A 27,586-nucleotide genomic window follows, 5' to 3' on the forward strand; every position below is an offset into this window, starting at 1 on the left:
TATCGCACAAAATGTGGAAATCCATTCTCTCAGCTGGCCAACAAGCCACTCGCGCCAGCCGCGCTCAATTCGTCAAAACCACGTCCCTCGCCACACCGACAGCAACAAGAACGCCCTTCAGCACAACCCAACGCTCCCAGACCGAAAAGGGACCGGGCGTGCAAGACCGTGAAGCCCTGAACCCAGAGCGCTCAGAGACCAGCAAATCCGGCACAGACAGCGAAGTCGCTAAGCACCCTGCTGCATTCGACCCGCACAACACAGCACCCGAGAACGAGCTCAAGGCTACCGAGGACGAGAGCAAGCAGGAGGGTAAGACAGACAGCCCTCTCGATGTTAGCCCTGCCAATAAGGATGTGAGCTCCTGGAAACGCGACACTGAGGGTGGACCTGCCCGAAACCGGGATCGCGATGCTTCGAGCTCTCGTGGCGCGGCGAAGAAGAATCGTGGAATTCATGTCAAGGAGGATGGGACTCATGTTTCGTACCGGGATTGAAGGCTCTTTTTCTTTCGTTAATAGTTCAGCGGGCGATGGATGATACATTGTTTAGGAACTCGGGATATCTGCAATTCATATCATATTGAGACTCGATTATTGCCATTCAAATTATTCTGTGCATAATATAGACAAGACCGCAGACTTCACAAGCATAAACATTATGTAGCCATAACTATTAACCCAATCCTCGTCCGAAAGCACGGAAACCATCAAGACGAGCCGTCCTTACTGTACTTGATAATATCGGAACCATGCAAAACCCAAACCTTCTCGCTACCCGCAGGAACATCACCCTCCAGTGCCTTCAAGCCAGCATTGACAGCAGCCTTACCAATAACATCCGCATCCTGAGCCCACCCATCCTTCAAACCAGAATGCAACTTACCAGCCCAATTAGCAAGGAACCGAGCCCCAGCCTCAAGAGGCCGGCTCTCCTCCCTCGTCCCAGCAATCAACCCAGGACGCAGGATAACCGTGCGCTCAAATCCAAGATTCTTGATATCCTCCTCAATCTCACCCTTCATGCGCGGGTATGCCATGCTGGAATTCTTGCTGGCGCCGCTAGACGAGACCAACACGCAAACCCGGGTGCCGGCTTCGCGCGCAGCCTTGGCCATCTCGACGTTCAGCCCGTGCTCGATTTTGTACTGGTTGTCGAAGCCGCCGGCAGCTGCGCGGGTGGTTCCGAAGGCGGAGATAAAGATGCTGGGGGTGGGGCTTAGAGAGGAGAGCTGGCTGGGCCAGGTGGCGGTGTCGCCGGAGACGAAGTTGGTGAGTTTGGCTGGGGGCGTGCCGCCGGCCGCGGGCGGGGTGCGCCGGGAGATGGTGTCCACGCGGGTTACGGAGGGATTGGCAATTAGGCTGGTGAGGATGTGGGAGCCCTGTTGGTTGAGCGCATTAGCTGAAGTTCTGCTGGAGTTTTTATGAAGCTGGGCGGTGTTTGTTTGGGCGATTTTCGGGGTAAGAAGCAGGGTTGATTGCGGAGTTTTGCTTGCAACTCTTGTTACTTACCACCATGCCGGTGCCACCGATCAATGCGACGTTCGCCATTGTGTTTGTATTTGGTAGTGTGAGTTGGTAATTAGTTGTCAATGCTACAAGCAGAGTGCAGTGAAGGCGTCCAGATATGCCATGTCGTCATCCCGAGGTCGAGCTAAGCTTGATTACGCGATCTGCAGACTGCAGCTTACAATTATCGCAAGTCATCAAATATTCGAGGTCTTCAGCAATGATATTGTGTAAACTATAATTATCCCTGGGTCGGTCTAAGGTTACGTACATGACCCATTCAAATCTTGGCGATCTTCGAGAGTTTCTTTTCTTCAGCTTGGTAGAGCTTGACCAGTTGACGCACAGACAGGTCGAGCAACACATCTTCCGAGCCTCCAGGAATACGAGCACCAGGAACATCGCGAAGAATGGCTAGAGATTCGTTAGCTTATTTTCAACAAAGGTCAATATCTTAGAACACATACCTTCAGCAAGTTCACCTTGGCCAGTCTGGGTGAAGCCAGCACCGCCGAACAGCAATACGGCCGTCTGAGCACACTCATTCAGTACCATAGCAGACTTCGCCTTAAGCAACGCCGTCAAGCCACCAAGCTGGCGATCTCCCTCTTCCTTGCTGAGGTGAGTCAGTTGATAGAGGATCTGCTCAACCCAAGCCCACGTGGATTCAAGCTCAGCACCTGCCTTGGCCAGACGGTGTCGAACCACGGGCTGCTCCATGAGTGTCTTTCCGAAGGCCTCGCGCTTGAGACAGTACGAGAAAGCGGCAGACAAGGCCACGCGAGCCTGGCGAGTGACGCCAACGGCAATGACGAGACGCTCGTGGTTGAAGTTGGTCATGATAATACGCATGCCATCGCCCTCCCTACCAATGATGTTCTCCACCGGAACCTTGACGTCGTCAAGCTCGATGTAAGTGGTTCCACCGGTGATCTGACCCCCGACCTTGAGGCGGCGCATTATGACACCGGGGTGGCCCTTCAGAGGCACAACCATCACGGACAGACCGGCGGCTCCTGGCTTACCGGTGCGCACGGCCATGGTGGCATAGTCTGACCAGATACCGTTCGTGATCCTGGTTTCTTAGTTTAGCATGCACCTCAATCCGCCTTAAGAGCTGCGAGCTACAACTTACCATTTCTTGGAGCCGTTCAAAATGTAGTGCTTGCCATCGGCGCTCTTGACTGCAGTGGTGGTGATATTCGCAACATCACTGCCGGCCTCGGGCTCTGTGATAGCGATACATCCTCGCTTCTTACCAGTGAGTAGCTCGGGCAAGAAACGCTCTTGCAGTTGCTTGCTGCCGAACTTGTAAATTGGTGCAATTCCGAACGCAAATCCAGCATTGAGAGAGCCGCCGGGGCCACTGAGACCGGAACGGGCCATCTGTTGATCACCAAAGTTAGTGGTTACTCTTCGCAGGAGTGTGGGTATCGGTAACAGCTCGCAGCATACCTCATCACAGTAGATTCCAGTGTAGATGTAGTCCCAGTCCTCAACCTTGACACCTAGGATGTCGTGAATTCCTAGGCGCTTCAGCCAATCCACGGGCAATGGGGCTGGCATGTTGGGCACCAGCATGTTATGCTTGCAGAATGTGTCAAAGACATGTGCGGGAACTGTTCCCTCGCGCTCCCATTGGAGAGCATGCTGAATCAGGTTCTCAGTTGCAAATTTACGGCATGCTTGCTGGAACCGAAGGTGCGCAGGTGTGATATAGGGCGAAGGGAGACCACGGAGGTAAGGTGGCTCCGAGAATGGGATGCGGTCAGGGGAAGTATCAGTCATGATGAAAAAATTCTATAGAAATGTTTTACCAGAGGAAGTGTTGAGAACAGGATCGGATATTAGGGTGTTTATGTATCACTGATCTACGGCGGTCTGAGGGGATGGGGATGGGATCTCCGCATTATGGGGTAAAGTGGATGACCGAGGCTCGGTGATTAGTGCAGACCGATGCCATGCACGCCGTGCACAAGCCCTTGCACTGTGCACAAGCCTGGCACATCACATGGTTAGATTGACACCTAAGGCGCACATAATTCTCAGACACACGCTGAGTCAACAATGGAAGGCGGTGGGGCATCATTATGCCGGCCGGTAGCGGACCCTGGGATCCTACAAAAGTTTGAATTGCCACTTACCACCGCCCTAGAAAGAAACTTATCGCCCGATAACGAGCACGCAATTGCCACTTAACCGCTTTGGGAAACATGCCTGGGGAAATCTATAAGCAAGCGATGAAGAGGGGAGAATCTTTTTTCTCCCCACGTTCTTCTTTATTGTCGTTTTCAAGGTGATATCGGTCTCATATCCGGTATCAAGAAGAAGTCATGGGTTCAACAATTCCAGCCCTGTCGGATTTGAACGGTCCTACATATGTTACAGCCCAGACGCTCATCCAGCAAGTCGCATACTTGCTGAGTGACAAGATCTTCTCCTACTCGCCAGAGACCTTCGATCTTGATGCCGCTCTCAAGCAATGGACTGCGCAGGGTGAGACCAACGCCAATGCCGAGTCTCCCGCCGTCAAGGCTCTCGAAACCCGCCAGGGTGCCGGTAACTTGGCCCTGGGTTACCTCTTCTCCCAGGACTTTGACTTGAAGAAGCGCCACATTCCCCAGGGTATCGTTGCTTCTTCGGCAACTCTTCCTTATATGCGCACCGCATTGGAGCAGCTCTCTCTGCTCTACTCTATCGCTAGCCCCGTCGCCGCACACGTCGCCGCTGTTGACTACGCTGGTGAGGATGGCCTCGTCTCCGACTATGCCTCGGCTCTTTCCCTGACCGAGGAGCTCGGTTTGGGTCTGGTCTCCAGTGCTTCTGTCCACGAGTCCCAGCACATGGCCCTTTTCGCAACCTTGCTCTCCACGGTTCTTCCCTCTGTCCACATCTATGATGGCGTGCGTGTTGGTCGTGATACTACCCGTGTCATTGATGTTCTCGACAAGGAGGGTCTGACTCGCACTTACGAGAATGTCCGCAAGACCCTCGACGATTCCCGCACCCGTCACCTCGATGCACAGGGCAAGGTCCTTGATCTGCTGAAGACACTGAACGGCGAACTCGGAACCGAATACGGTGCTTTCGAGTACCACGGTCACTCTGAGCCCACCTCTGTGCTGGTCGCCTTTGGCACCGTCGAGGCTACTCTCACTGCTCAGATCGCACGCTCCCTCGCAAAGGATGGTGTCCGTGTCGGTGTTGTCAATGTCCGCGTGTACCGCCCCTTCATCGAGGAGGAGTTCCTGCGTGTTCTTCCCCAGTCTACCAAGACCGTCGCAGTTCTTGGCCAGGTCGTTTCTGAGCAGGCTGTTCAGGAAGAGGGCATTCACTCTGCTCTCTACGAGGATGTTCTTGCATCTTTGACTTTTGCCACTGGCCGTGAACACAATCCGGCTTGCGTTGAGATCAAGTACCCCCGCTCCCAGCGCTGGGATCTCATCTCTACCGCCGCTGCATTCCAGCGTGTTTACGACCAGCCTATCCTCACCGTCGGTGGAGAGACCAACGCTTCTTTGCAGTTGATCGATCCTGCTTCCGTGCAGGAATACACCTTCTGGGATGTTGACACCTCGGTAACCGAATCCGCCGCTCACACTTTGGGCCAGGCTCTTGGTGCTGATTCTGCCAGCAACGTCACCACCAGCAAGTCTCACGACAACTTGGTTCAGGGCGGTGCTATCCGCGTGGACATCCGCAAGAGCGCCAAGATTGTCGACGCACCTTACGCGGTCACTGCTGCTGATGTCTCCTACGTTGGCAGCATTGCGTTGTTGAACGACGTTGATGTTTTGGCCTCTGTCAAGGACCTTGGCAAGGTTATTGTGAATGCCCCGGGCGTCAACGATGAGGACTTGGAGAAGAAACTTCCCGCCACCTTCAAGCAGACCGTTGCCCATCGTGGTATTTCCGTCTTCGTTCTTGACTCGTCTGCCGTGGAAGATTCGTCTCTGGATGCTCTTGTTCTCCAGGCTTCGTTCGTGCGCGTCGCTCTGCCTGCCCAGGAGGATCTGGCTACCAAGAAGCTGTCGGCGATCACTGGCAATGCCGAGGCCCTCGACAATGTCACCAAGGATCTCGAGAAGCTACTCCGCCAGATCGAGGTGCCGGAGTCTTGGAAGGAGCCTGAGGGCATTAGCGAGGCCGCTGAGCTCCCCAAGGACCTCACTGCCAACAGCTTCGTCTCCTTCGACAAGGACGAGTCCGAACCTACTACTTTCCTCAAGGACTGGGAGACAGCTGCCCGTGGCCTTGCATTCAAGGAAGCCTATGGCACCAAAACCGCCCTCCGTCCCGACCTTGCCCACAAGACTTACACTGTCCATGTCAAGGAGAACCGCCGTCTCACCCCTCCCACCTATGACCGTAACATTTTCCACATCGAGTTCGACCTCGGTGAGACTGGACTCAAGTACGACATTGGTGAGGCTCTCGGTATCCACGCCGAGAACGACCCAGAGGACATCAAGAAGTTCATCGAGTTCTACGGCTTGGACCCCGACGCGATTGTCGAAGTTCCTAGCCGCGAGGACCCTGCCGTCCTTGAGAACCGCACTGTCTACCAGGCTCTTGTCCAGAACGTCGACATCTACGGCCGTCCTCCCAAGCGCTTCTACGAGGCCCTCGCCGAGTTCGCTTCCGACGAGAAGGAGAAGACCGCCTTGCTCACCCTGGGAGGTCCCGACGGTGCCACCGAGTTCAAACGCCGCGCCGAGGTCGACACCGTCACCTTCGCCGACATCCTGCTCGAGTACCCCTCCGCTCACCCCGAGTTCCACGACATCGTCCGCATCGTCGGACCCCTCAAGCGTCGCGAGTACTCCATCGCCTCGTGCCAGAAGGTTACCCCCACTACCGTCGCTCTGATGATTGTCGCCGTGAACTGGGTCGACCCCAGCGGCCGCGACCGCTTCGGTCTGGCCACCCGCTTCCTGAGCCGCCTCCAAGTCGGCTCCCCCATCACCGTCAGCGTCAAGTCCAGTGTCATGAAGCTGCCCCCCAAGTCCACCCAGCCCCTCATCATGGCCGGTCTGGGTACCGGTCTGGCACCTTTCCGTGCCTTCGTCCAGCACCGCGCCCTCGAGAAGGCTCAGGGCAAGGAGATCGGCGCCGTCCTGCTGTACATGGGCTCTCGTCACCAGCGCGAGGAGTACTGCTACGGCGAGGAATGGGAGGCCTACCAGGAGGCTGGTGTCATCACTCTCCTCGGTGCTGCTTTCTCTCGTGACCAGCCTGAGAAGATTTACATCCAGGATCGCATGCGCCAGACTCTTCCTGAGATCATCCAGGCCTACATCCGTGAGGAGGGTGCCTTCTACCTGTGCGGTCCCACTTGGCCTGTGCCTGATGTCACCGCTGTCTTGGAGGAGGCTATTGCCACTGAAGCCAAGAACAACGGAAAGAAGGTCGAGACTCGCAAGGAGATTGAGAAGCTAAAGGACGAGGAGCGCTATGTCCTGGAGGTCTACTAGACGTCGTCGCTTGGTTTTCGCATGGCATGACTCGATGGTTGGCATTTTCTTGCTTTTTTATATTCCCATTTCGCAATTAGATGGTCCTGGTCAGTTTAAGACACTTCAAAATGCACATAGAATTTCAGGATCTTGACTTCAATGTTTCTTCATAAATGTAGATCTATCATCTATGGGTTGTCAGGGTTTGTATCATTCGAATAATGTAATTGGGTATCTGCTTCAAAGACAATATCCCTCTAGCATGAACCGTGTAAATGCCATATCGTGTCTAGATCGTCTATACATAACAAATTTTCTTAAGTCATGGAAAGTGTGTATCAAATTTGAGCAATGGACCCATACTTCGTCTTTCCATATGCACCACCTTTCTCTTTCCTCAGCTCCAATGCCCGACGATAAGGTGGCGCAGTGGGTGGCTGGATAGGGTCCAGATTAACATAATCCGGAGGCAGAGTATACGATGCATCAGAATCCCAAGCAGACAGATCACCGCAAGCAATGAAAGACGGAATCCAGCGGTTCTCAACTGAGAACTTGTTGGCAAGTTTCTGTGGTCGGGGCTGGTCTTGTGATGAGGTCGAAGTCTGAAGATGACGGACTTCGGTAGTGTGATTGGACGCAGGGCTGTTAGTCTGCGCGGTAGTCTGCGCTGGTGGGACCACGGTGTTTCGGACTTGTGTATCTTGGTCGATCTGCTCGCGGACCTCCACGCCCACATTCCCATCTTCTGATACAGCGATTGGAGCCGCTGCGCCGCCAAAGAGTGGATTCTTCAATGCGGCCATTCCGACCACGCCGCTGTCGCTGACGGGTGGGATGAAGCCTTCGCAGACGACGAAGGCTTCCAAACTACTAGCGCGACTACTGCGCGGCTTGGCGACACTCACGCGCTCGAAGACGGTCCGCAGCTGTGCGTAGAGAAGGTCGACATCGCGGCCGCGGAAAATCTTTGCGACGAACTTGCCGCCCGGTCGGAGAACGCCCATGGCAAGATTTAGGGCTGCGTAGAGTAGTTGTGATTGAATATAGATGTCGAGGTCGTGGAGGCCTGTTACATCTGGCGCACCGTCGGAGATGACCAGGTCGACCGGGCTGGGTTGCCTTATAGCTTCTGGAATTGGTGTTTGGGAGTCTGAGGGGGTGGACGACTGTTCGTATGCTTCGGGGTCCAGAGCGCGCAAGAGGAGTGGGATCGTGGAGGGGTGTGTGATATCTGCTTTGAGGGTTGTGATGCCTTCGAGAGGTGCCATGGGTTGCAAATCGATGGAGACAATCTTGACGTTCTTCCTTGGCTTCAGTTCGGCGCTGGGTGATTGCATGTCGTAGTCCATTTTATCCTCATCGGCAGTCGATGTGCCCGCGCCTTTCAATCCTTGTTGTTCTATGCGCTTTTTCTCGAGCCATGCCCGTCGTCCAAAGCTCTCGCCCTTAATCAGGACACGACTGAGTACTTGACTCCAGCTTCCGGGTGCAGCGCACAAATCCACGACTCTCGTCACATTGTCCGGGTTCTCGTGCTCGAATAGGTCGAATCGCTCGTCGATCTGAATAAGTTTGAAGGCGGAACGGGCGCGCCAGTTTTGCTCCTTGGCAAGACGGTAGTAAGCATCGCGCTTGTCCTTGGAGGATTTACCCATTTTGTAAGACAGGCCGGCGCAATTGGCAATTGCAGTCTGTCAAAGTGGGTTAATTTTGCGGCCAACGTGGGGAACGAAAAGATAAGATTCCAAAGGCGGACTGAAGTTTCTGCCGCTTTTTTTTGCGAATCTTCCCCGACGGATTATTTGCATCACTTGTCTACCTGAAGAATCCAATATACTCGATTGGTACTCAGTTCATAATGGGTCAAAAACGAGCGCGCGATTCCAAGGCCCCGGTGGCTGAGGCCAATAAGCGGAAAAAGGCAGGAAAGTCTGCCGCAGTCTCAAACGCAGATTATGGCTCTGTCGCAGTCGACGACCTCAACTGGAAGGAAGTTGCGCTACCAGATCGAATGGAGGATGCAACCGGATTCTTTGGATTGGAAGAGATCGAAGGCGTCGATATTATCAAACAGAGCGGTGGAGAGGTTCAATTCAAGGTACGAGGCTGCTTGATTCCATTAATCAGGTGAACTTGTTGCTAATGCATATGCTTGACGGACAGGCTAAGGCTGGTAAACCAGAAAAATCGATCCTCAAGCCTCCCTCTGAAGATGACGACGGGGAGGAATGGGGTGGCTTCAGTGACGATGACTCGTCCGAAAAGACTCCTGCCACCGAGACCCCCGCCGCAACTGAGGTGAAAGGAGATAAGAAGTCAGACAAGGAAAAGAAAAAGGAGCAGAACAAAGTCAAGAAAGCAGAACGAAAGGCCAAGGAGCAAAAATCTAAAGAGCAGAAGCCAACGGACTCCAAGTCTGCTAAGGACAACAGCATCAAGGACGGACTGTCATTCGCAGCTCTCGATGATGTTGAAGAAGATGATGGAGTGGATGTGTCGGCTTGGGATGGCCTCAATCTGTCGCCTGAGACCTTCACAGCGCTTTCCAAAATGAAGTTCAGCTCTCCATCGGCCATTCAACAAGCCAGTATCCCGGCCATTCTGGATGGGCACGACGTTGTTGGAAAGGCATCAACAGGTTCCGGAAAAACACTGGCGTTCGGCATTCCAATCATCGAGCACTACTTGGACAAGAGAGGGCGCCAGGGAGAACAGTCTGAAAAGCCCGAGAAGTCCAAGACTCCGATCGCTTTGATTCTATCTCCCACCCGAGAGCTGGCACACCAGTTGGGCAAGCATCTTGGGGAGCTGATCGCGAATTCCCCAGGAAACAACGCTCGTATCGCACTCGTGACTGGTGGTCTCTCTATCCAGAAGCAGCAAAGACAACTTGCCACTGCAGATATTGTCGTTGGAACGCCCGGTCGTGTATGGGAAGTCCTTAGCACAGGATCCGGTTTGATCCGCAAGATGCAGAAGATCCAGTTCCTAGTCGTCGACGAGGCGGATAGACTTCTCAGTGAAGGTCATTTCAAGGAAATGGAGGACATCCTCAATGCACTAGACAAGCACCAAGCCGGAGATATTGCCGATATGGATGATGAAGAAACCGAGGAGGAAGAACCAAGCCAGAGGCAGACACTCGTCTTTTCGGCTACATTCCACAAGGATCTTCAGCAAAAGCTTGCAGGCAAAAACCGCTGGACAAGTGGTGATATGCTGGACAACAAAGCATCCATGGAGTACTTGCTCAAGAAGTTGAACTTCCGCGAAGAGAAGCCCAAGTTCGTTGATGTGAACCCCGAATCACAAATGGCCGTAGGACTCAAGGAAGGAATCGTTGAATGTCCTGCCATGGAAAAGGTGAGCTATCCCCTTTACAAGTCCCCTGGATTGCTAATGCTAACCCGAACAATCAGGATCTATATCTCTACTCCGTCCTCCTCTACTACCCCAAGCACCGCACCCTCATTTTCACAAACTCTATCTCGGCTGTTCGTCGCATCACCCAGCTTTTACAAGCCCTTCAACTCCCCGTGTTCGCACTTCATTCAAACATGGCCCAGAAAGCTCGTCTCCGCTCAATCGAACGTTTCTCATCGCCTACTGCAAACCCAAGCTCCATCCTCGTCGCCACCGACGTTGCTGCTCGTGGTTTGGATATCAAGGGCATCAACTGCGTCATCCACTACCACGTTCCCCGCACAGCTGACGCTTACGTCCACCGATCCGGCCGTACTGCTCGTGCCGGTGAGTCCGGAAAGAGTATCCTCATCTGTGCTCCCGAAGAGGTCCTTGGAGTTGCCCGTCTCGTCGCAAAGATCCATGCCAAGAAGTCAAAGAAGGCAGGGGAATCTGAAGGACCTAGCAAGAAGGTTCCTCTTGAGTCTCTTGACATTGATCGCCGAGTGGTGGCTCGTCTCCGCCCCCGCATGGCTCTCGCCAAGCGGATCACCGAATCCACTATTGCCAAGGAAAAGGTCAACACCGAAGACAACTGGCTTCGTGCTGCGGCCGATGATCTCGGCGTCGAGTATGACAGCGATGAATTTGATCAGTCCAAGGGCCGAGGCCGTGGCCGTGGTGGTGGCCGCGAAAGACGTGAGAAGGAGGCCAGTGAGTTGAGCAAGAGCGACATGGCCGGTCTTCGCGCAGAGCTCAAGAAACTCCTTTCTCAGCGTGTGAACATCGGTGTCAGCGAGAAATATCTTACGGCGGGTCGCATTGACATTGATGCTCTTCTTCGTGGAGAGGGCAATGATGCTTTCTTGGGCCACCTTGACCCTCTAACTTTCTAGGCGTTTCTAAGTCTACATGAATGAAAGCCTTGGTTTTGTAAAAAGCATCACGTTTGTGATATAGTCTATACCAAAATAACATTGAAGCCTTTAGTCGATTGACTCGACATCTCATGTGCACATCTTAGCCTCATCGGACTTCTCCGATAACGATAGGAACAGATAAGATGCCCCGAAGGCTGATAAGTGACAAAGAAGATACTACATGGCGCGTGAGTTGATCCAAGACATTTAGAGGCCTAAGGGTGTCATAGGTCTTGCCGACATGCAGCTATTTACATAAGTGCATATTCCCCCGCCTTCCCAGGCGGGTTATGAACAACATCCGTTTGTCTCCTCCCGTCCACCGTCCACCCTCTATACTCAATCCCTCCTTCCCTCATTCCCTCTACCTGAATCATCATGGACCCCCATATTGAAGAACTACTAGGTCTAGAAGCCGTCCGTACAAGAGCCCATGCTGTCCTCAAGCTAGCCGAACAGCGCCGCTTGAACCATTTCACCTACCACCCCGAGCGGATGGAAGAGGCTGCCGACTATGTAACCAAGTTGATCCAGGTAGGGCAAACACATACAGACTGGAAAAATTGATCCCTAAACATTAACATCTATTCCTTTTGCACAGCGCGACTTTGGCCCTGACAAGTACCATACAATCCCACCCCACGGCCGCTGGCAACATTTCGAAGTCGGCGGCGTTCCCCGAATAGCCACCCTCCTGGCTCAATGGGACGAGCAGAAGTGTGATACCACTGAAAAGACACGCAGATTGATTGATCTTTTCTTTGTATCTGTTCTTTTGGATGCTGGTGCTGGTGATCATTGGAAATTCAAGGAGCCAGAGACTGGCATTATGCTCAATCGAAGTGAGGGTATTGCTGTAGCGGCCCTACACATGTTCCTGAATGGTGATTTTGCTGGCCAGGACTCTCCGGTGAAGCACACTGCAAATGGTAAACAGTTGAATATATGGATCCTCTGATAAGATTGTCGCTAACTGATGAAAGGCAATGCATTGCGCAATATTAGCGTGGAGGTACTCTCTCATGGACTGCAGGTCGATGAAGCCAACCCTATGGTCGGAGTACCTGCCCGTGCGGATATTCTACGCAAACTAGGTGAATCTTTGGTGAATCTCAAAGACATCTTTGGTCCCTCCGGTCGCCCTGGTAATCTAGTTGGTAAGTGTTGATTCCATGCAAGTTGACAGCCATCTAGTCTTTGGCATTAGCAATCATCCAAATGGCTAATCGGTTCACCAAAACCTCAAGACTACCTCAATTCCAAGTCTCAAGATGGCAAACTCGACTATAAAGATCTCTGGAACGTGCTACAGCGCCTTCTGATTCCAATCTGGCCATCAGATCGGACTCACATCAACGGCCAGCCCATTGGCGATGCATGGCCCTTGCGCGTGCTTGCTGAACAAGAAGGCGCTAAGTCCAAGCCCTACTCAAACATCCAACCTTTCCATAAACTCACCCAGTGGCTCGCATACTCATTGATGGTTCCATTCACCCGTCTGCTCTCAGTCTCCTGGTCCAACACCCACCTCGGAACCGGCCTGCCAGAGTATCGTAACGGAGGCATGCTCGTTGACATGGGAGTGCTGGAACTCAAACCTGAGGCACTGAAACGTGGACTGAGTCTTTCAGGTGGTAGCTTGCCGTCTTTCGGCGCCGGTGACGATGAGATTGTTGAGTGGCGAGCCATGACCGTTGCCCTGCTTGACGAGCTGCATAAGAAGATTCTTGTGCGTCTGGATGGTGTAGAGCTGTCTTTGCCCCAGGTGTTGGAGGCGGGATCTTGGAAGGCTGGTCGTGAACTGGCTGCTGCTAAACGTCCTGAGACGAAGTGCAGTCCTATTTTGAACTTCGGTGATGGAACTCTGTTCTAGATGTTGCGTTATAGAGCAAGGCATAGACGTCAATGCATACAATGCTCGGTTGGTTCCTTCCGGGCTGCAGCGGGCCTAAGTAGAATGTATCTCAATATTATATACGGGTTTCAGTACAAAGGTTTGTCAATAAGACGCCGGAATGGAGGTATCTCAAACCGGATATTCCATGTATCCCTGTGATAAGCTCTTTCTTGTAGGGCCCGCAGACATCCCGGGGCATTCGCCGTCGTTCGAGCGCCGGATAGGCCCCTCTGGTGGTGGGACCATAGGATGTACAGCGGTCGTATGTTGTAATATCGTCCTGTTCGCGACGGCGTACTAATTGCATCAATCGTATTCCCGTATGGCCGTCTCCATTCCAGGGTTCATCCCTGGCTCGGCGCGGACCGGGCCCACCGGACCCGCTTGAGCTGCTTCCCACTCCAACCTCATCATCCCACGATCTCCGCCCTTCACACTATGCCTATTCCGTGCTTGGTTATTCCCAAGCCCGGGATGCAATACTTTCATACCATTCCGAGCGTCTCGGCCAGCTCGACGAAGGTGATGGAGTATCAGCAATTATCCCCAAGGGAGCACACGAATGGACATGAAAAACAACATTGATTGCTACCTACGTGACGGCTTGCCTCCAGACAACGGAAACAACAACGAAACGCCAGATCACCGGCAGTACAAACACGCCTCCCATGACATGAGCAGCCACCACTTGAGGTGGGAGGCCGAAACGCCAGGTCACCGGCATTTCGTGTCTCCTGTCAGTCCAGATAATGGGCCCGGTGGAGAGCTGCTGCTGTTGCATTCCTGACACAGCATCGGGGACCGCCTCGGGGATTTGTCGAAAGTGAGGAGATGGTGGTGAGAATTGCAGTACAAACACGCCTCCCACCTCTAATGGCGGCTGTTTATGTCATGGGAGGCGTGTTTGTACTGCAATTCTCACCACCATCTCCTGACTTTCGACAAATCCCCGAGGCGGTCCCCGGTGCTGTCTCAAGAATGCAACAGCAGCAGCTCTCCACCGGGCCCACTATCTGGACTGACAGGAGACACGAAATGCCGGTGACCTGGCGTTTCGGCCTCCCACCTCAAATGGCGGCTGTTCATGTCATGGGAGGCGTGCTGTGCTGCCGGTGATCTGGCGTTTCGGCCTCCCACCTCTAATGGCGGCTGTTTGTGTCATGGGAGGCGGAGGCCGAAACCAACACAGTCTCGACTCCCCGACGCCCAAATGCAACGGCAACCGGCACATGGTGCCATTCATAGAACGGATCATACATCGTACAATTCCTGACGGGACTCGATGATGAGCTTTCGGACACCTCCTCCTCCTCCCCTTCTCCACCAACAGCGAGATCCTGCGGACTTAGATCTCGTCGGAATCCCAGTCCACATCAAAGCTGCTAGAATCATCGGCATCATAAAATCCGTTCGTTCCATACGCCCCTTCTGGCCCTGCCACAGCCAGGCCAAGCCCGTTCGACCCGCGTCCTGGCCCTGCCACAAACAGGTCAAACCCGTTCGGCCCACTTCCTGGTCCCGCCACAACCCCCTCGCCCGGCAACAATCTTTTTGGGGTGCCTCCTTTCGGGACGCCGTCACCCCCTCCCATCGGCAACCCATTTGCCGAGATCGGCCACAACGAAGTGACCGACTGTTACTACCCTGGTCGGTTCGTTCCGCGTCCGCAGGGCTTCAACCCTGACTGCTGCCATGCAGACAGCGACTCCGACAGAGACGACTCCAACTATGCGGATTGGAACCAAATCCTCCTAGGCCAAGATATCGGGGACAGATCCGAGTCTCTCCCAGCCTCTTGCCAAGGTATCGGAGTCCCCCGAGTCCTACGACGAGGAGAGCATTCTGTTCGGCGGACCAGGGCGAGGTCTGCACACTGACGCTGAGCTTGCTCTCTTGCATGCTTATTACAATGAGCTCCTACCCGAGGCTGAGGCCGAGGGGGATGGAGGCGGTTGCAATGGGTGTGGTTGTATCGGGGCCACGGGAATTAGCAAAGGGGTTGGGAGCTGCGGATTGGTCCGTCTCGGGGTAGGAGAGGCTGCTGGTCTCCAGCAGCAGGTCAAGGGCGGGTCTTCGGGAGATCCCGACATCAAGCATCTCACGAAAGGCAACATCCCTTTTGGCTTCGCTCATGGTTGAGCCAAAGGTGGCAGGCCTTCAGCCGATCCAGCCATAACGCACCTCATGAGTGCCGATAATCCTTCTGGTCTGGCCCACGGCGTGGCTAAGGGAGACAGGCCCCGAGGCTGGAAGATCAGGCCCAAACCGAATGCTGTTTGGAGCGGGTGTAAGTCAGGGAGCCGGGTGGCGGACGGCTGTGGGAGGCTGTCCAGAAGCGAAGCTGATGAACGGTTGACTTGCAGCAGGTGGGAGGGCACTTCCAGCGAGAGTGAGGGAGCCAGCGAGCTGGCCGGCAGATGAGTTATTGACAATGGTCAATGTCGCTGCCGGGGTGGGTGACGGTATTCGGGGAGGAATTATCTGAGCCGCAGCTAAGAGTATCCTCCTCGGAAGGGGGAGTGGACACGCCGCGCATGACGAGACAAATGCGAACCAAGATGAAGAGCTAGTGGGATGAAATAGACGATGTCCAGACGCTCGAGGAGAGGTTTGATGATGCGGAAGTGTTCGGAAATGATGCGAAAGTAATGCAAAGGTGATCCGAGAGAAAAGATGAGGTGAATAACAATGACAACCAAAAGGACAAACCGACAAATTGTGTGTCCCCCGCCTTGATCAACGCTTTTTTACTCGGGAAGGTACCCTGTCAAACGTGGCAAACGATCAATCGCATTCTATTCTCTGGCCCCGTCAAGCACCCCGTCAAACGGTCAATCGCGTTCTATTCTCCCGCCGTTGCTATAGATCTATAGATCTACGGGATCCAATCTTATCTCGGCATGCCGGGCGAGATCCTTGGCACTCCCGGTCCGATTCTCGGCAGTCTGAGACCCACTGTTGGGTCTGGAAAGAAAATTCGGCGTTGGAAAACAAGGACAAGCGGAATCCGAGAGTGGCGGATCATTTTTCCAATTGCACTTGTTTAATTCACCGTCATTGCGATCGCACCAGTCCATTCGTGTGTGGGATACTTCAAATCACAGCATACAACTTGAGCTTCGTTTAGCGCGAGCTTCGACGTCATCAGGGGGATAAACTTTATAACTGCCGACCGGGTATTTCTCCGCCAATTCTGCAGTCTGTGCCTCGATAGGCAACAATAGGTAAACATTTCTAATACGCCTGCAGGTGCAATAACCATATCTTCGAGATGTCAAACATCGCACACAACGTCCGTCGACTATTGCGACCGCAACAAGTATCCACATTCACAAAATACACCCGCGTGGCACCAATTGCGCGTCTGCACCAACAAGGCCCATCCCGCTCGGCAGTGGTTCACGAACAAGCACTCCCTCACAGCCAAAGTGAAGGAGCTGCATTCCTGTCACAGACCAAATGTCAAACATCAAGCCTACACAACACCCACCATGATTCAACAACCCTAGAAAACCTCGTTTCGCAAATCCCGCTCGTCCAGTCCCTCCGCGAGACCCACAGCTCCTACAAAGAAAGCCGCCCTCACCTCGCAATTCCCTCACCAATCAGACAGAGTCACCTCGTCGGCGGCAGCTTGACCGGTCCAGGAAAGCTCCCTTTCGCACCATACATGTGGCTCTCGACCGGACAGAGCGACGGAAAGGCCACTGGCGAGCGAAACAGCAGGGTTGTGTCAGTCTTCCACATCGGTCAGGACCTCTGCGGCCATCCGGGCTTTGTGCACGGTGGTCTCCTTACTGTCCTCTTCGATGAGGTGTTTGCTCGCTGTGTGTCTGCGGCGTTTCCTAGCGGGCTGGGTATGACTGCGAATCTGAATGTGGATTTCCGCAAGCCGGCACTTCCGGATCGCATGTATGTGCTGCGCACGGAGACGGTTAAGGTTGAGGGACGCAAGGCTTGGGTTGAGGGGAGGATGAGTTATCTTCCCTTGGCTTTGCCTGCCGATGCGAAGACTATTGTCCCGGATGTTAGTCAATTGCGCGAGGATAGTGAGGGTGCGGTTATGGTTGCTGAGGGTAAGGCTTTGTTTGTGGAGCCTAAGTTCGCAGATGTGAGTGCTTCTCTTGGTGGTTTTTCTGTGAATTTCGCTAACAAGTTGCAGTCTATGGTGTCGATCTATAGGAGCTGAGGATCCCTGAAAAGTTGGCGTTATACCGGTTGCATGCATTTGATGGTCATAGAGTATAGATTATAGAGTCATGATTAGTTATAGGTAGAATTATTTAATTACAATGATATGTTGGTTCCAATTGTATCATTCTCAACAGACCTAGCCCGGTATGTTGCCCTCGCTCTAATACCGTCCAAGGTTAGATACACCTAGTACTGCGTACCCTCTTAGGGCTAATTGTATAGCCTCACCATCTCCAGTCCATGGACCTCCATCAACCCGACTCCCTCCCAAGGAAATCAAAAACAATCCTCCCACAAATATACCTCCCCCCACCATCCATAACAACAACCCTCCGCGAAAAATACCTCATCCCCGCAAGTACCTCAAACCCCCAAACCTGCTCCGCCATCCACCCAACCCCCTCATTGCACTCAAAAGTATGAACCCAAAGCCCATCCCCTCTCTCCACATCCTCACTCTGCCTTTCAACCAAAAACCCCTCCGAAAAAGACCCATCAACCTCCTTCTCCCCCCTCAACCACCCCCGAATCTCCTCATTAGCATTATCAATCTTCACCTCCACATCCGGCCGTATTTTCCCATCGGCATCTGTGGTACCGTAGACGTATTCTGCCTGTGCTTGGACATGGCCGAAGATGTAATCTTCATGGGAGGCGGTTTTCCAATCCAGGACGCGGTTCTCGGCTGTACCGGCGAGACCACCCGTGGTTGTTTGGGTGAAGTTGATGTGTGTTAGGGTTTGGTCTGGGGACAGATCTGGGGTTTTATACTGTGAGATGCTGATGTAGATTGTTCCGAGGGCGAGGGCTTTGCGGAGGAGCCAGAGGACTTTTTGCTACAGAGTCAACGATTAGATATGTTCCATGTAGATGGGGTTTCATAAGAGGGCAGTTGGAACTGGAGGAGGACGGATCTAACCAGCTTGAGGATCGAGTCTACTTCGGTGGTTAGGGTTCTGTTCTGGCTGATGTTAGAAGGGCTCTTTGGGGGTTGTGACTTGTGGCAGAAGTTTGACTTACAAGGATCCAGTTGCCGGTGAGGTTTTCGATGGTGGTATCTTGTGGAGAGGCCATTGGGATGGTTTGTGGGCGAATGACTCGTAGGTTGTGCTGGTTGGTGTTGATATCGTTCCAAGGGCTTGGTAGGTACATATACCTATTTTGCCTCTGCTCGGACCTTTGTCGGGGCAAAAGCAGAAGAGACTACCTTGACAACCCTTGAATAGAGCGCGGTGCAGCTCGGAGGAAATAGGAAAGTGTCTATCCAACGATACTTTGTGCTACCATACATCGACGTAGGTAGCTGTGAGCCTCGGCTACTTCGAAAGTACTACACCAGAAGCAGAGTTCAGTAAAACATCATTGCTATCTAATACCACTGTCGTAATGAATTACCGCCATGACACCTTTCGACCCGGATGGCATCTGAGAACATGGAACATGAAGGAGATAGACAAGAAAAAAAAATAGAGAAATGGCTCGTCCGAACACTTGTGTATTCAGAACAGGGATGGATAAAGCAGAAACATGTGTTCGTCAAATCATGAGAAAAAACCGACTATCGATTCAAACTCTAGGAAAGATGGAATGCACCCTGGCCTTCTTTGATGGCTACCGAGAGACGCCGTTTGAGGACAGCCAAGTCACTATAGTCCGGCAACTTCAAGTAGTTGACGCAGGTCATCACACTGGGGAGATAATCGTCGGGTGTGTAGGGGTGTTCGCTTGGGCGGCACACCACTGTGAAGGTCGGCGTGAGACTTTTGAAACCTATACCCTCTATGTTAGTTATGTGAGCTCGATGAGGCGAATAAGAAGATCACTTGCCTCCGATGGGAAGTTTGGGGCTACCAGTGACAAACTGAAGGAAGTCGCGACGTTCCTGACTGTCCAGCTCACTCATAGTCTGCAGCAGGTTGCGCACGCTTCGACTATCCATATTGAATCCGTGATCCGCCTTAATTGAGTCCATTAAGGTTTCGATAGACCAATCTTCTTGGGCCTGGCCGAAAAGCATGACAAGCTCATTTGGAGTGAAGGCTCGAAGAGAGGAGTACGGGAAGACCTGCGAGAAGCCAGCTCGGAAGGCATCTATCTGACGCCGGACACCAGTACCCAACGTCATATCGATCACGCGTTCGATGTAGAGGTCAACATTCTCGATCGTCAATGGCACATCGCTGCCGCCAGGAGTCAACTCAATAGCAGGATAGCCAGGGAGAGTGAAGTCTAAGCCCAGGTCGTCAACTCTGGCGCCCTGAACCGTAAGGTCTCGGATCTCCTGGGCTTTCTGCGCTGCGGAAAGGAACTTGTTCTCTTTGATCGCGTTCTTAGCATTGACAAACTGTTTCAGCATCATCAGGGATTTCGCAAGATCCTCATCCACAAGCTTAACCGTGCCTAAAGATGGGGCGACCGAAGATAGAGTGTCCGCGATACGGAAGAAGGCCGGATTGAACGAAACGTCGATAATCCTAGAGTCAAGCATCGAGCGAGCGACGAACTTCCCGAGGACTCTGAAGAGGTTGAGCTGCTTCTTTCCATAGTCGTGAGCGGCCTGTTCGTCACTCATCGGCGCTGGGAACAAGCCGCGCTTGCCGAAGGCGTACTCAGCAGCAGCAGTGCCATCGTTATCTCTCCAGATCCTGAGCTTCTTCTTGGAGAATTCCCGAGAAACGGTAGAATAGAATTCAAGAGTAGGTCCCAGTCCAGTACCGACTTCTTCGAAGTACTCGACCTCCAGAATGCTGGGGGAAGATCCATAGAGCTCCATGACTTTTACCGCCGAGTCGAGGATGCGAGAACGAGAAATTCGCACTTTTTGGCGCTGCAGACGGCCAAGGAATGGGCGATCGTCGCGTCGTAGGTCCCGTCGGCTGTCCTCGCCACTTTGAGAGTTCTGCCACCTCATCATCGCCCTGGAGTAGCCAAATGCAGTGGACTGCAAGAACAAATGCCTTGTTTCGAATGGGAAGAGGAAAGAGAAGAGCCTGGCAAGGTCTTCGCTCCAACTTGGAAGGCAATCGCTTGCCACAATCAATGGCTCCTCAAGTTGTCGGTTGAGCTTAGCTGTGAGTTTAGTATTGATGAACTGGGCCAAGGGTTCAGCCGTAATGGTAGCAGAATCTTTGTTGTCAGTCAGAATGTCATCGATTGTCGCGTTCATCTCGTGCAAAACACGAAGAAGACGGATTATGGAAGAAGTCCTGTGATCTTTGTCGAGCGATGCTGGGATCTCGAGGCCATCCTCATCAGCAAGATCTCCTTGAGTCGCCGGAGTGAGAATGGAAGGCTCTGGCGGCGGAGGCCCGGGGACACGCTTGTATGTGACGGTGTGAACGGCCGACCATACGTTCTTGGCACTGCTCTCGTCCAAGTCTTCACGGTCGTGATGCACACCACGGTAGATAGTCGTCTCGTAGGTAACTGGTTTGCCATCTACGAAGAACTCAAGATGCCAGTCCTGGGGGACCGACGCCGTCGCAGCAGCATAAGACGAGAACGGGCGCCCGGCAGTAGCGAGTGAGGAGTTGCGTAGGCTACTAGAGGGCACGGGAGCAGTTGACGAGGAAGCTTTGGCTGCAGCCGTCTGGGATGGAGTTCCAACTCGAGTACCATCCTCTTTGCGAGCGGTGACTTTCCCTGAGGATGCCACCTCTAGGTTAACTGCCGAGGGGTCGGCCACGTTGTCAGTCTCTAGGTCCTCGTCAAGATCATCAACGATCGCGTCGAGCTCTTCATCATCATCTTCTTCCATGCCCTCTTCTCCCTCGTCGGTCAATTGCCTTTCGTCGGCACACTCGAGGGGGTCGTCATCATGATCATCTTCCTCCTCTTCAATACGATTGGATGCATGTCTCCGCGAGTGACCGGTTGCAGTATTGGAGATGCCATCCCCTGAATCACCGCCGGTGCCATGTGGGCCGCCCGTGTGACTTGGGAGGTCTATCCCAGAGCCCGAAGCAAGCTGGTCATGAAGTCGGGCCGCGTTAGCAATTTGTCCAAAAATCAAGTCCCTAGTCCGCGAAGGGCGAGGCTTTTCTGCCATGGTGATCCGTGGATGAAGGAAGTCATCCAAGGCCTTGAATGTAGCAATAGCATGAATGGACACCATGATACTGCGGTATGGGCGAGGAATTTCGGACGCATCGTCAGCAGCCAACTTGAGTCGGAGCTGTTTGTTCAGCATGTAGGCGGCGTTACTGCGAGTATTCTCCAACGAGTTGTGGTTGATGGTGAGGACCTCAAAGTGTTCTGTCCTACTCAGCAAGTCTTGCAACTTTCGAATGAGAACGCTGAAAGGCGTGGTGGCGGTGCTCTGGCTTTGAGCCTTGTCCGAAATTGAGACACCCATAAAGGCTTGTAAAAAGGCGGCCCTGGCCTCGCGAATCGAAGGAGCCTGGTAATTACCGAGGACAGATAGAAGAACCTCAATGATCCCGGAGTTGAGCAATTCAGAACTGGTAATACTCTTCAAACCCTCACCAATGAAGTAGGAGGCAAGCTGTTTGAAAAGCGAAAGACCGTCCTCCCCGCCACGCGAATAGCATGACTTGATTTTTGAGGCTAGAGACTTCAGAGCAAGCAAGATCTTCAGAGCCTCTGTTCGCACTCTTTCACCATGGCTTGCTTCATAGACCTCGAGGAAGGCCTGAGCATCGCGGATGACTAGGTCATTGAGCGAATTCTCCATTTTCTGCTGACCGCGTGGGCCGGACATGGAGTCATCCTCAGAATCAGAGATATCGTCATTCTCATCATCCTCGTCATCATAGTCGTCGTGCTCAACATCCTCATCCTCATCCTCGTCTTCATCCTCGTCAGGTCCAGTTCGTAGAATCTCGCCGCGCAGTGGCGGTGTGGTTGTGGCGGGATCGGGTAAATCGGTGATCTCCTTATCCCCCGACAGAGAGCCTTCTGACAGTTTGATGATCTCGAGGATTACGCCTTCACGGTGGAATTGATGCTGATAAACGTGCTCGAGTCGTTGGAACAGCAGCTCCGAGCAGCGGAGCGCCAGAGATACGAGAGAGGGGTGGTCTTTTTGGGAGAGAATAGCAGCCAGGAAGGAGGGATACGGAACCGTGCGCAGGGCGTCTTCAATCAGAGATGGCTCCAAAATGTGCAGCATTTTGAGCTGCGCAATCAATACCTTTTGGCGGACATGCAGGTTGACTGTGCTCGAGTAAGCGTCGGTCAAAGTTGGGAACAAGATCATCGCAAAACGCTTAAGCTCGGTCTTGCAGCCCTCGAGCAAGGCCCGCCTTTCCTCCACCGTCTCCTTCGTTTTATGTGACCTTAGGCCAATAGACATGTGAGCATCGAAGTATGAGCTCAACAAGTTGTCCGTCTTTGAGGCATCGCGAGTAGGGACACCCGGCAATAGCTCGCAAATGACGTTAAGTGTTTCAAATACTTGCTCACGGGGCCGGTGAATCAAGGCTTGCATAACTAGCACACTGTCCATTTTGACAGCTGTGTTCTCCACATCCTGCGGTGGTGACACGCCGGTCAGAATTTGGTAGAGCGTGTCTACTACATCCATCTTGAATAACTCGTTTGACAGCCGAGGGCTTGTTCTCGATACAATTGCCAATACCCTCAAAAACTGCGTGTGAATGTGAGGTCCAATCAGATTCGTGGTTCCGGGAAGGAGGAGCCGAAGAATGGCCTTGAGCATTGCAGGCTCGATGAGCTCTTCAAGATGTTCGGGGCGGTGCTTAAAGCTCTCAACAATCCGTGATACGCACAAGCATCCCTGCTCCACGACCTTTGGGTCATTGCTAGACAGGACATTGAGGAGAGTGGGCATTACATCCCGAACCACAGGGAACGAGTCATGTCCGAGGTTACGGCAGCAGTTTGCAGCGGTGGTGACTGCTGTCCGTTGGGTACTGGTCGGGAAGAAGTCCAGATAAGTGAGACAAGCGGTCAGTCCACCTTCCCGCACGATTGAGGCAGGGAAATCGATGGAAATCTTGGCTAAAGTACTCAAAGCCTGCTCAGCTAGATCGATGAACTGTATATCAAGGAGCTTTTGGCAAAGGATGGGCACAGCGCCACCATACACAACATTCGCAACGGAGCTCCGCAAGGCCTCCATGAGGTTGGCGAGACAGCGACATGCGAGGAGCATGATTTCCGGATTTTCTTCGCCGAACTGGTCCGGCTTCATTAAAGTCACCAGCTCCTTCACGTACGGGTCAGGTGAAAATTGACCAGATAGGTTATCCTCATTGGAAACCAGCAGGAGGTCCGACAGCTCCTGAAGAGCTATTAACTGGAGTGATGGGTCATCCTTCGCCTTCAGGTTGCAGAGAATGTCTCGAAGGCGAGATGACATGCCAGTCATCATGCCGGTAAGTGCACGGAGAGTATTTTGGAGCCCCATAGGAGTTCGGCCACCGAACAGGCTGCTGTGGAATGGATCCATTTCCTCATCGTCGAACGCCGAGGGGTTAGTTTCATCATTGCTCTCCCCCGTTTGGGAGCCTTGGTGTTCTAGGTGATCGTCCTCCTGCTCATCCTCTTCCTCCGCATCTCGCATGATAACATCGGGAGTCGGTTTAGCGGCCCGCTTCTTCGAGCGTCGAGGTGGGGGAGACTGTGCCGGCGGTTGTCGATCTATATTCATCAAAAAGCGTCAGATCTGCACAACAACTCTGTGGGAGACGGCGGAGCTCTATTCCCACCACTTACCGTGTCGGTTGGACTTTCGCCTTGAGGGTTGTGGAGATGTTGCAGATTTGGATTGTTCCTCCGACGGTCGAGACGAAGGTCTGAATCAGAAAATTACGTCAGTACTTATTCCTATTTGGTATTCGTAACTCGGATTCATCAATTACCCTGGTTGTGACATGGCGTTACGGCTGCGGGCGCCTCGACGGGGGGTTGCAGCAGCAGGTCCAGTTGATGGGGCTGTCTGTGGTGCTGTAGTCCGCGGTCGCTTCGTTTTCTTCGGTGGCGAGGGTGGTGCTGGAGCGTCCGCCTGTCGATCGTGACGGGAAGATGCCTTGCGTTTGCGAGTCGTCGTTGGGGCGGATGGTTGTAGTGGTGTACCAGACTCAGGAGGAGCGTCTGTGGCGAGTCTCGCAGCGGAGCGAGTGATTCTGGATGACATGAGAAAGTGGTCTTGTCTTTTTGTGTGATGAAATGAGGGTGCGAGGGAAGAAGAAAAGAAAAGAAAGAGAAAGAGAAAGGGAAAGGGAAAGAGAGTAAGGAGAAAGGAGGTAAGCCGACGCCTTGATGATTGAAGCGCTAGATAGTTGGTAGACAGTTGACGAAGTTGAAGATGTGGAGCCGATAACGATGCTCGCGGAACTGCTAGCAAACTATCCACCTCAAAACAAAAGACAAATGTAGAGGGGTGTGGACGGATCGACCTTTTTCTCGGCAGTGAGCGGTCACAGCGAGAGAGTCTGATCCTCGCATATGACCAGTGTGTAGGCGGAGAGAACGGGTGGGTAACTACCTCAGGGAAGAAGAGGCCGTGGAAGTGCCTGCGGGGGCAACGGGATAATCCTCGAGAGGGTCCTGGCGTTTGGCGGAGGGCCTTTGCCTGGCCATAAGTTATGGGGTATCAGGAGCTCGATTAGGTGTTCGTTGTCACCGTATTTACGCCATTCGCAGTCCTAGGCTAGCCGATAAGGCGAGCAGAGGATGAGAGGGGGGTTTTATATTCGGGTGTCACCGTTGCCGTTGGGACTATGAGATCACCTCGAACGAAATAAAGGTCAATGCCGGTAACACGAGAAAATTGATGAGATTGGGGGGCGGAAGAAGAAAAGAAAGAAGAAGGAAGTTAGAGTGGTGATGGGGATTCGGGGAGCGTCAGGCGGCGGAAGTGCAACATTTGATGATCTAACCACATTGTCTACGAGGTAGCTAGCTATTGAACGTAGGTTCCACACTATTTAATAGACACTCTTATCGAGATCCTCTATATTCATACCTACCTACTACAAACGGTTCTGTCTTTTGCTTTACAAACATTGCCATCTTGCCTGGTTAGACAGTTGGGCACGGAGGGCCCGAGACCTGTCTGACGTGCGGCAATAAATATCTCAAGGATCCTATGCATTGCATTTAGAAATATTACTGTCGTGTATACAAGGCAGTAGGTGGTTTAATTGTGTGGTCATTTGTGCATACTTAGGTACCTATAGGCAAATATGCCTCCTTAGTCTTACCGAGACGAACAATAGACAGTGAACCAATCACATACAACGACCTAGCTACTGTAGGCACGAACTATGAAAATACTGTAAAGAAAAGCCGAAGAATTTCGGCATATAGCCGTTAACTCCATATAACTCATTGTCTCAATGGATTTAGCCAGTCCGATCCGGAGTGCGGATCACGGAGACAAGCCGATAGACCTAGGAACTCGATTGACTCACCGAGGCTGAAAGCCCTGAAGCATTTTATTAATCACGACATATCGCTAGGTGTCTAGGTGGAACTAGCCCCTGATATATTCACGTTGAAAGAAATCAAAACCAACTCTCATTCTTTACTTTCTCTATTTCGCCTCTCCGGCGCATTCTCTTGCCGCCTTCGGTTCGCCCCCCCGCCATTTGCAACTTCACAAGACTTTCATCTTCGCTTTCTCTCCTCCCCGCTTTCCCGAGCCCCATAGCCTTTTTTCGTCTTCCCCGGTATTTGACAGGGGAAATAAATCACTACCTCTCCCTCTCCTCCGTCGCCATGGCAATTGAAATGGTCGGCGAGCAAAGCGATGATGTCCACCAGGCTCCCGCCGATATCACCCCCGCTCCGATGGAGGATTACACCTTTCCCGAATTGCGCCTCAAGCGCACGATGAGTGACCCGGAAAAGACTCCTCTGTTGTTAGTCGCCTGTGGTTCCTTTTCGCCAATTACCTATCTACACCTGCGGATGTTCGAGATGGCCGCCGACCATGTCAGATTCAGCTCCGACTACGAACTCATAGGAGGATATTTGTCGCCGGTCTCGGACGCCTATCGGAAAGCTGGTCTGGCCAGTGCTGAGCATCGGTATGGATTCTTCCAACGTTCAGGTTGCTTTGGGGGCTAATGACAATCGATATACAGCGTTGCGATGTGCCAACTCGCCGTTGATCAAACCTCTGACTGGTTGATGGTGGATACATGGGAACCCTTACAGAAGGAGTATCAGCCTACAGCGGTGGTATTGGATCATTTTGATCATGAAATCAACGTGGTTCGTGAAGGCGTGGACTGCGGAAATGGAACTCGAAAGCCTGTCCGCATTGCTTTGCTCGCGGGCGCGGATCTCATCCACACTATGTCAACACCCGGTGTGTGGAGTGAGAAGGATCTGGACCACATCCTCGGAAAATACGGTGTATGTTATCGACTGCCAACTCCGGGCCCGAGAAACGACTGCTAACACTCCCCTTTCCAGTCCTTCATTGTGGAGCGCAGTGGCACGGACATTGATGAAGCCCTTGCCAGTCTGCAGCCTTGGAAGGACAACATCCATGTGATTCAACAGCTTATCCAAAATGACGTGAGCAGTACTAAGATCCGACTGTTCCTGAGACGTGAGATGAGTGTTCGCTACCTCATCCCAGTGCCAGTCATTCATTACATTGAGCAACATCACCTCTACGAAGATGATGGCACTGCAGAGAAGGGTAAGGAGAAACAAGAGGGGCGATCCGGATAATACGTCCCAACGCTGCCTTCTTCAGGCATCCCCATAATGACCCCTAGCGACGCGACATCCTGATGCGATACCCCTGCCTTCTGTCCACTGACAGATGATGATTTACTGGAGTTTCTGGAGTACTTGCTTGAATTTTGAGAATATTGGCCTATCGCCATATGAAGCTATCACCGGGACTCGCATATATTCCCGCGTATAGCCGTTATGGCTGGCTTGATGTACATATTATGACTTTATATGTTCTGTAATACCCTCTGTACATATGAGAACGCAATAGACCTCTGTTGGGTTAGACTGCCAATTTCCAGACTAACAGTACAAATGGAGGAATTGGCCTCGGAAGTTCTCTAGGTACGATCTCCACATTTTCACCATTGCACCGGAGAATGACACCATATTATGGGGAGCGCTATGGTTTCAAATTATATGTCACCATTGATAATCAATAAACGTATGAACAGCAAAAACACCTCAAGTAAGAGTCATCAGTAGACCAATTCCCCCTTAAAACTTGATAACGCCTCTTATAAATCA

The 27,586-nt window shown here is 52.7% G+C and overlaps 12 protein-coding genes across 12 annotated transcripts; 7 read left to right on the forward strand and 5 right to left on the reverse strand.

Annotated features, from left to right (window-relative positions):
* Nucleotides 1-11: 11 nt before the first annotated feature.
* Nucleotides 12-497, forward strand: N7515_005531 (uncharacterized protein; the record flags this gene model as incomplete). The annotated part of the gene is made up of 1 exon (XM_056666275.1): nt 12-497. One exon carries the CDS (start codon nt 12-14, stop codon nt 495-497), a length of 486 nt encoding a protein of 161 aa, XP_056519871.1.
* A 212-nt stretch (nt 498-709) lies between these two features.
* N7515_005532 (uncharacterized protein) lies at nt 710-1,550 on the reverse strand (the record flags this gene model as incomplete). The annotated part of the gene is made up of 2 exons (XM_056666276.1): nt 710-1,381; nt 1,512-1,550. 2 exons carry the CDS (start codon nt 1,548-1,550, stop codon nt 710-712), a joined length of 711 nt encoding a protein of 236 aa, XP_056519872.1.
* A 238-nt stretch (nt 1,551-1,788) lies between these two features.
* N7515_005533 (acyl-CoA dehydrogenase family protein) lies at nt 1,789-3,296 on the reverse strand (the record flags this gene model as incomplete). The annotated part of the gene is made up of 4 exons (XM_056666277.1): nt 1,789-1,922; nt 1,976-2,583; nt 2,644-2,894; nt 2,964-3,296. 4 exons carry the CDS (start codon nt 3,294-3,296, stop codon nt 1,789-1,791), a joined length of 1,326 nt encoding a protein of 441 aa, XP_056519873.1.
* Nucleotides 3,297-3,841: 545 nt separating this feature from the next.
* N7515_005534 (sulfite reductase subunit alpha) lies at nt 3,842-6,982 on the forward strand (the record flags this gene model as incomplete). The annotated part of the gene is made up of 1 exon (XM_056666278.1): nt 3,842-6,982. The coding sequence occupies one exon, from the start codon at nt 3,842-3,844 to the stop codon at nt 6,980-6,982; it is 3,141 nt and encodes a 1,046-aa protein (XP_056519874.1).
* Nucleotides 6,983-7,302: 320 nt separating this feature from the next.
* On the reverse strand, nt 7,303-8,622 carry N7515_005535 (tRNA methyltransferase TRM7; the record flags this gene model as incomplete). The annotated part of the gene is made up of 1 exon (XM_056666279.1): nt 7,303-8,622. The coding sequence occupies one exon, from the start codon at nt 8,620-8,622 to the stop codon at nt 7,303-7,305; it is 1,320 nt and encodes a 439-aa protein (XP_056519875.1).
* A 203-nt stretch (nt 8,623-8,825) lies between these two features.
* On the forward strand, nt 8,826-11,265 carry mak5 (ATP-dependent RNA helicase MAK5; the record flags this gene model as incomplete). The annotated part of the gene is made up of 3 exons (XM_056666280.1): nt 8,826-9,065; nt 9,131-10,330; nt 10,387-11,265. 3 exons carry the CDS (start codon nt 8,826-8,828, stop codon nt 11,263-11,265), a joined length of 2,319 nt encoding a protein of 772 aa, XP_056519876.1.
* A 402-nt stretch (nt 11,266-11,667) lies between these two features.
* N7515_005537 (URC4/urg3 family protein) lies at nt 11,668-13,162 on the forward strand (the record flags this gene model as incomplete). Its single annotated transcript, XM_056666281.1, has 4 exons — nt 11,668-11,823; nt 11,891-12,218; nt 12,273-12,446; nt 12,537-13,162. 4 exons carry the CDS (start codon nt 11,668-11,670, stop codon nt 13,160-13,162), a joined length of 1,284 nt encoding a protein of 427 aa, XP_056519877.1.
* A 586-nt stretch (nt 13,163-13,748) lies between these two features.
* Nucleotides 13,749-15,325, forward strand: N7515_005538 (uncharacterized protein; the record flags this gene model as incomplete). The annotated part of the gene is made up of 4 exons (XM_056666282.1): nt 13,749-13,922; nt 13,979-14,298; nt 14,634-14,989; nt 15,045-15,325. 4 exons carry the CDS (start codon nt 13,749-13,751, stop codon nt 15,323-15,325), a joined length of 1,131 nt encoding a protein of 376 aa, XP_056519878.1.
* A 1,132-nt stretch (nt 15,326-16,457) lies between these two features.
* N7515_005539 (PaaI family thioesterase) lies at nt 16,458-17,375 on the forward strand (the record flags this gene model as incomplete). The annotated part of the gene is made up of 2 exons (XM_056666283.1): nt 16,458-17,297; nt 17,349-17,375. 2 exons carry the CDS (start codon nt 16,458-16,460, stop codon nt 17,373-17,375), a joined length of 867 nt encoding a protein of 288 aa, XP_056519879.1.
* Nucleotides 17,376-17,631: 256 nt separating this feature from the next.
* On the reverse strand, nt 17,632-18,454 carry N7515_005540 (uncharacterized protein; the record flags this gene model as incomplete). The annotated part of the gene is made up of 2 exons (XM_056666284.1): nt 17,632-18,216; nt 18,401-18,454. 2 exons carry the CDS (start codon nt 18,452-18,454, stop codon nt 17,632-17,634), a joined length of 639 nt encoding a protein of 212 aa, XP_056519880.1.
* A 499-nt stretch (nt 18,455-18,953) lies between these two features.
* N7515_005541 (HECT-type E3 ubiquitin transferase UFD4) lies at nt 18,954-24,946 on the reverse strand (the record flags this gene model as incomplete). The annotated part of the gene is made up of 5 exons (XM_056666285.1): nt 18,954-19,150; nt 19,232-24,004; nt 24,080-24,159; nt 24,226-24,489; nt 24,852-24,946. The coding sequence occupies 5 exons, from the start codon at nt 24,944-24,946 to the stop codon at nt 18,954-18,956; spliced, it is 5,409 nt and encodes a 1,802-aa protein (XP_056519881.1).
* Nucleotides 24,947-26,086: 1,140 nt separating this feature from the next.
* N7515_005542 (nicotinamide/nicotinic acid mononucleotide adenylyltransferase) lies at nt 26,087-27,052 on the forward strand (the record flags this gene model as incomplete). The annotated part of the gene is made up of 3 exons (XM_056666286.1): nt 26,087-26,397; nt 26,455-26,728; nt 26,789-27,052. The coding sequence occupies 3 exons, from the start codon at nt 26,087-26,089 to the stop codon at nt 27,050-27,052; spliced, it is 849 nt and encodes a 282-aa protein (XP_056519882.1).
* Nucleotides 27,053-27,586: the final 534 nt, after the last annotated feature.

This window comes from Penicillium bovifimosum, assembly GCF_028826915.1.
Source record: "Penicillium bovifimosum strain IBT 22155 chromosome Unknown utg000005l_segment0_segment0, whole genome shotgun sequence".
NCBI classification, from domain to species: domain Eukaryota; kingdom Fungi; phylum Ascomycota; class Eurotiomycetes; order Eurotiales; family Aspergillaceae; genus Penicillium; species Penicillium bovifimosum.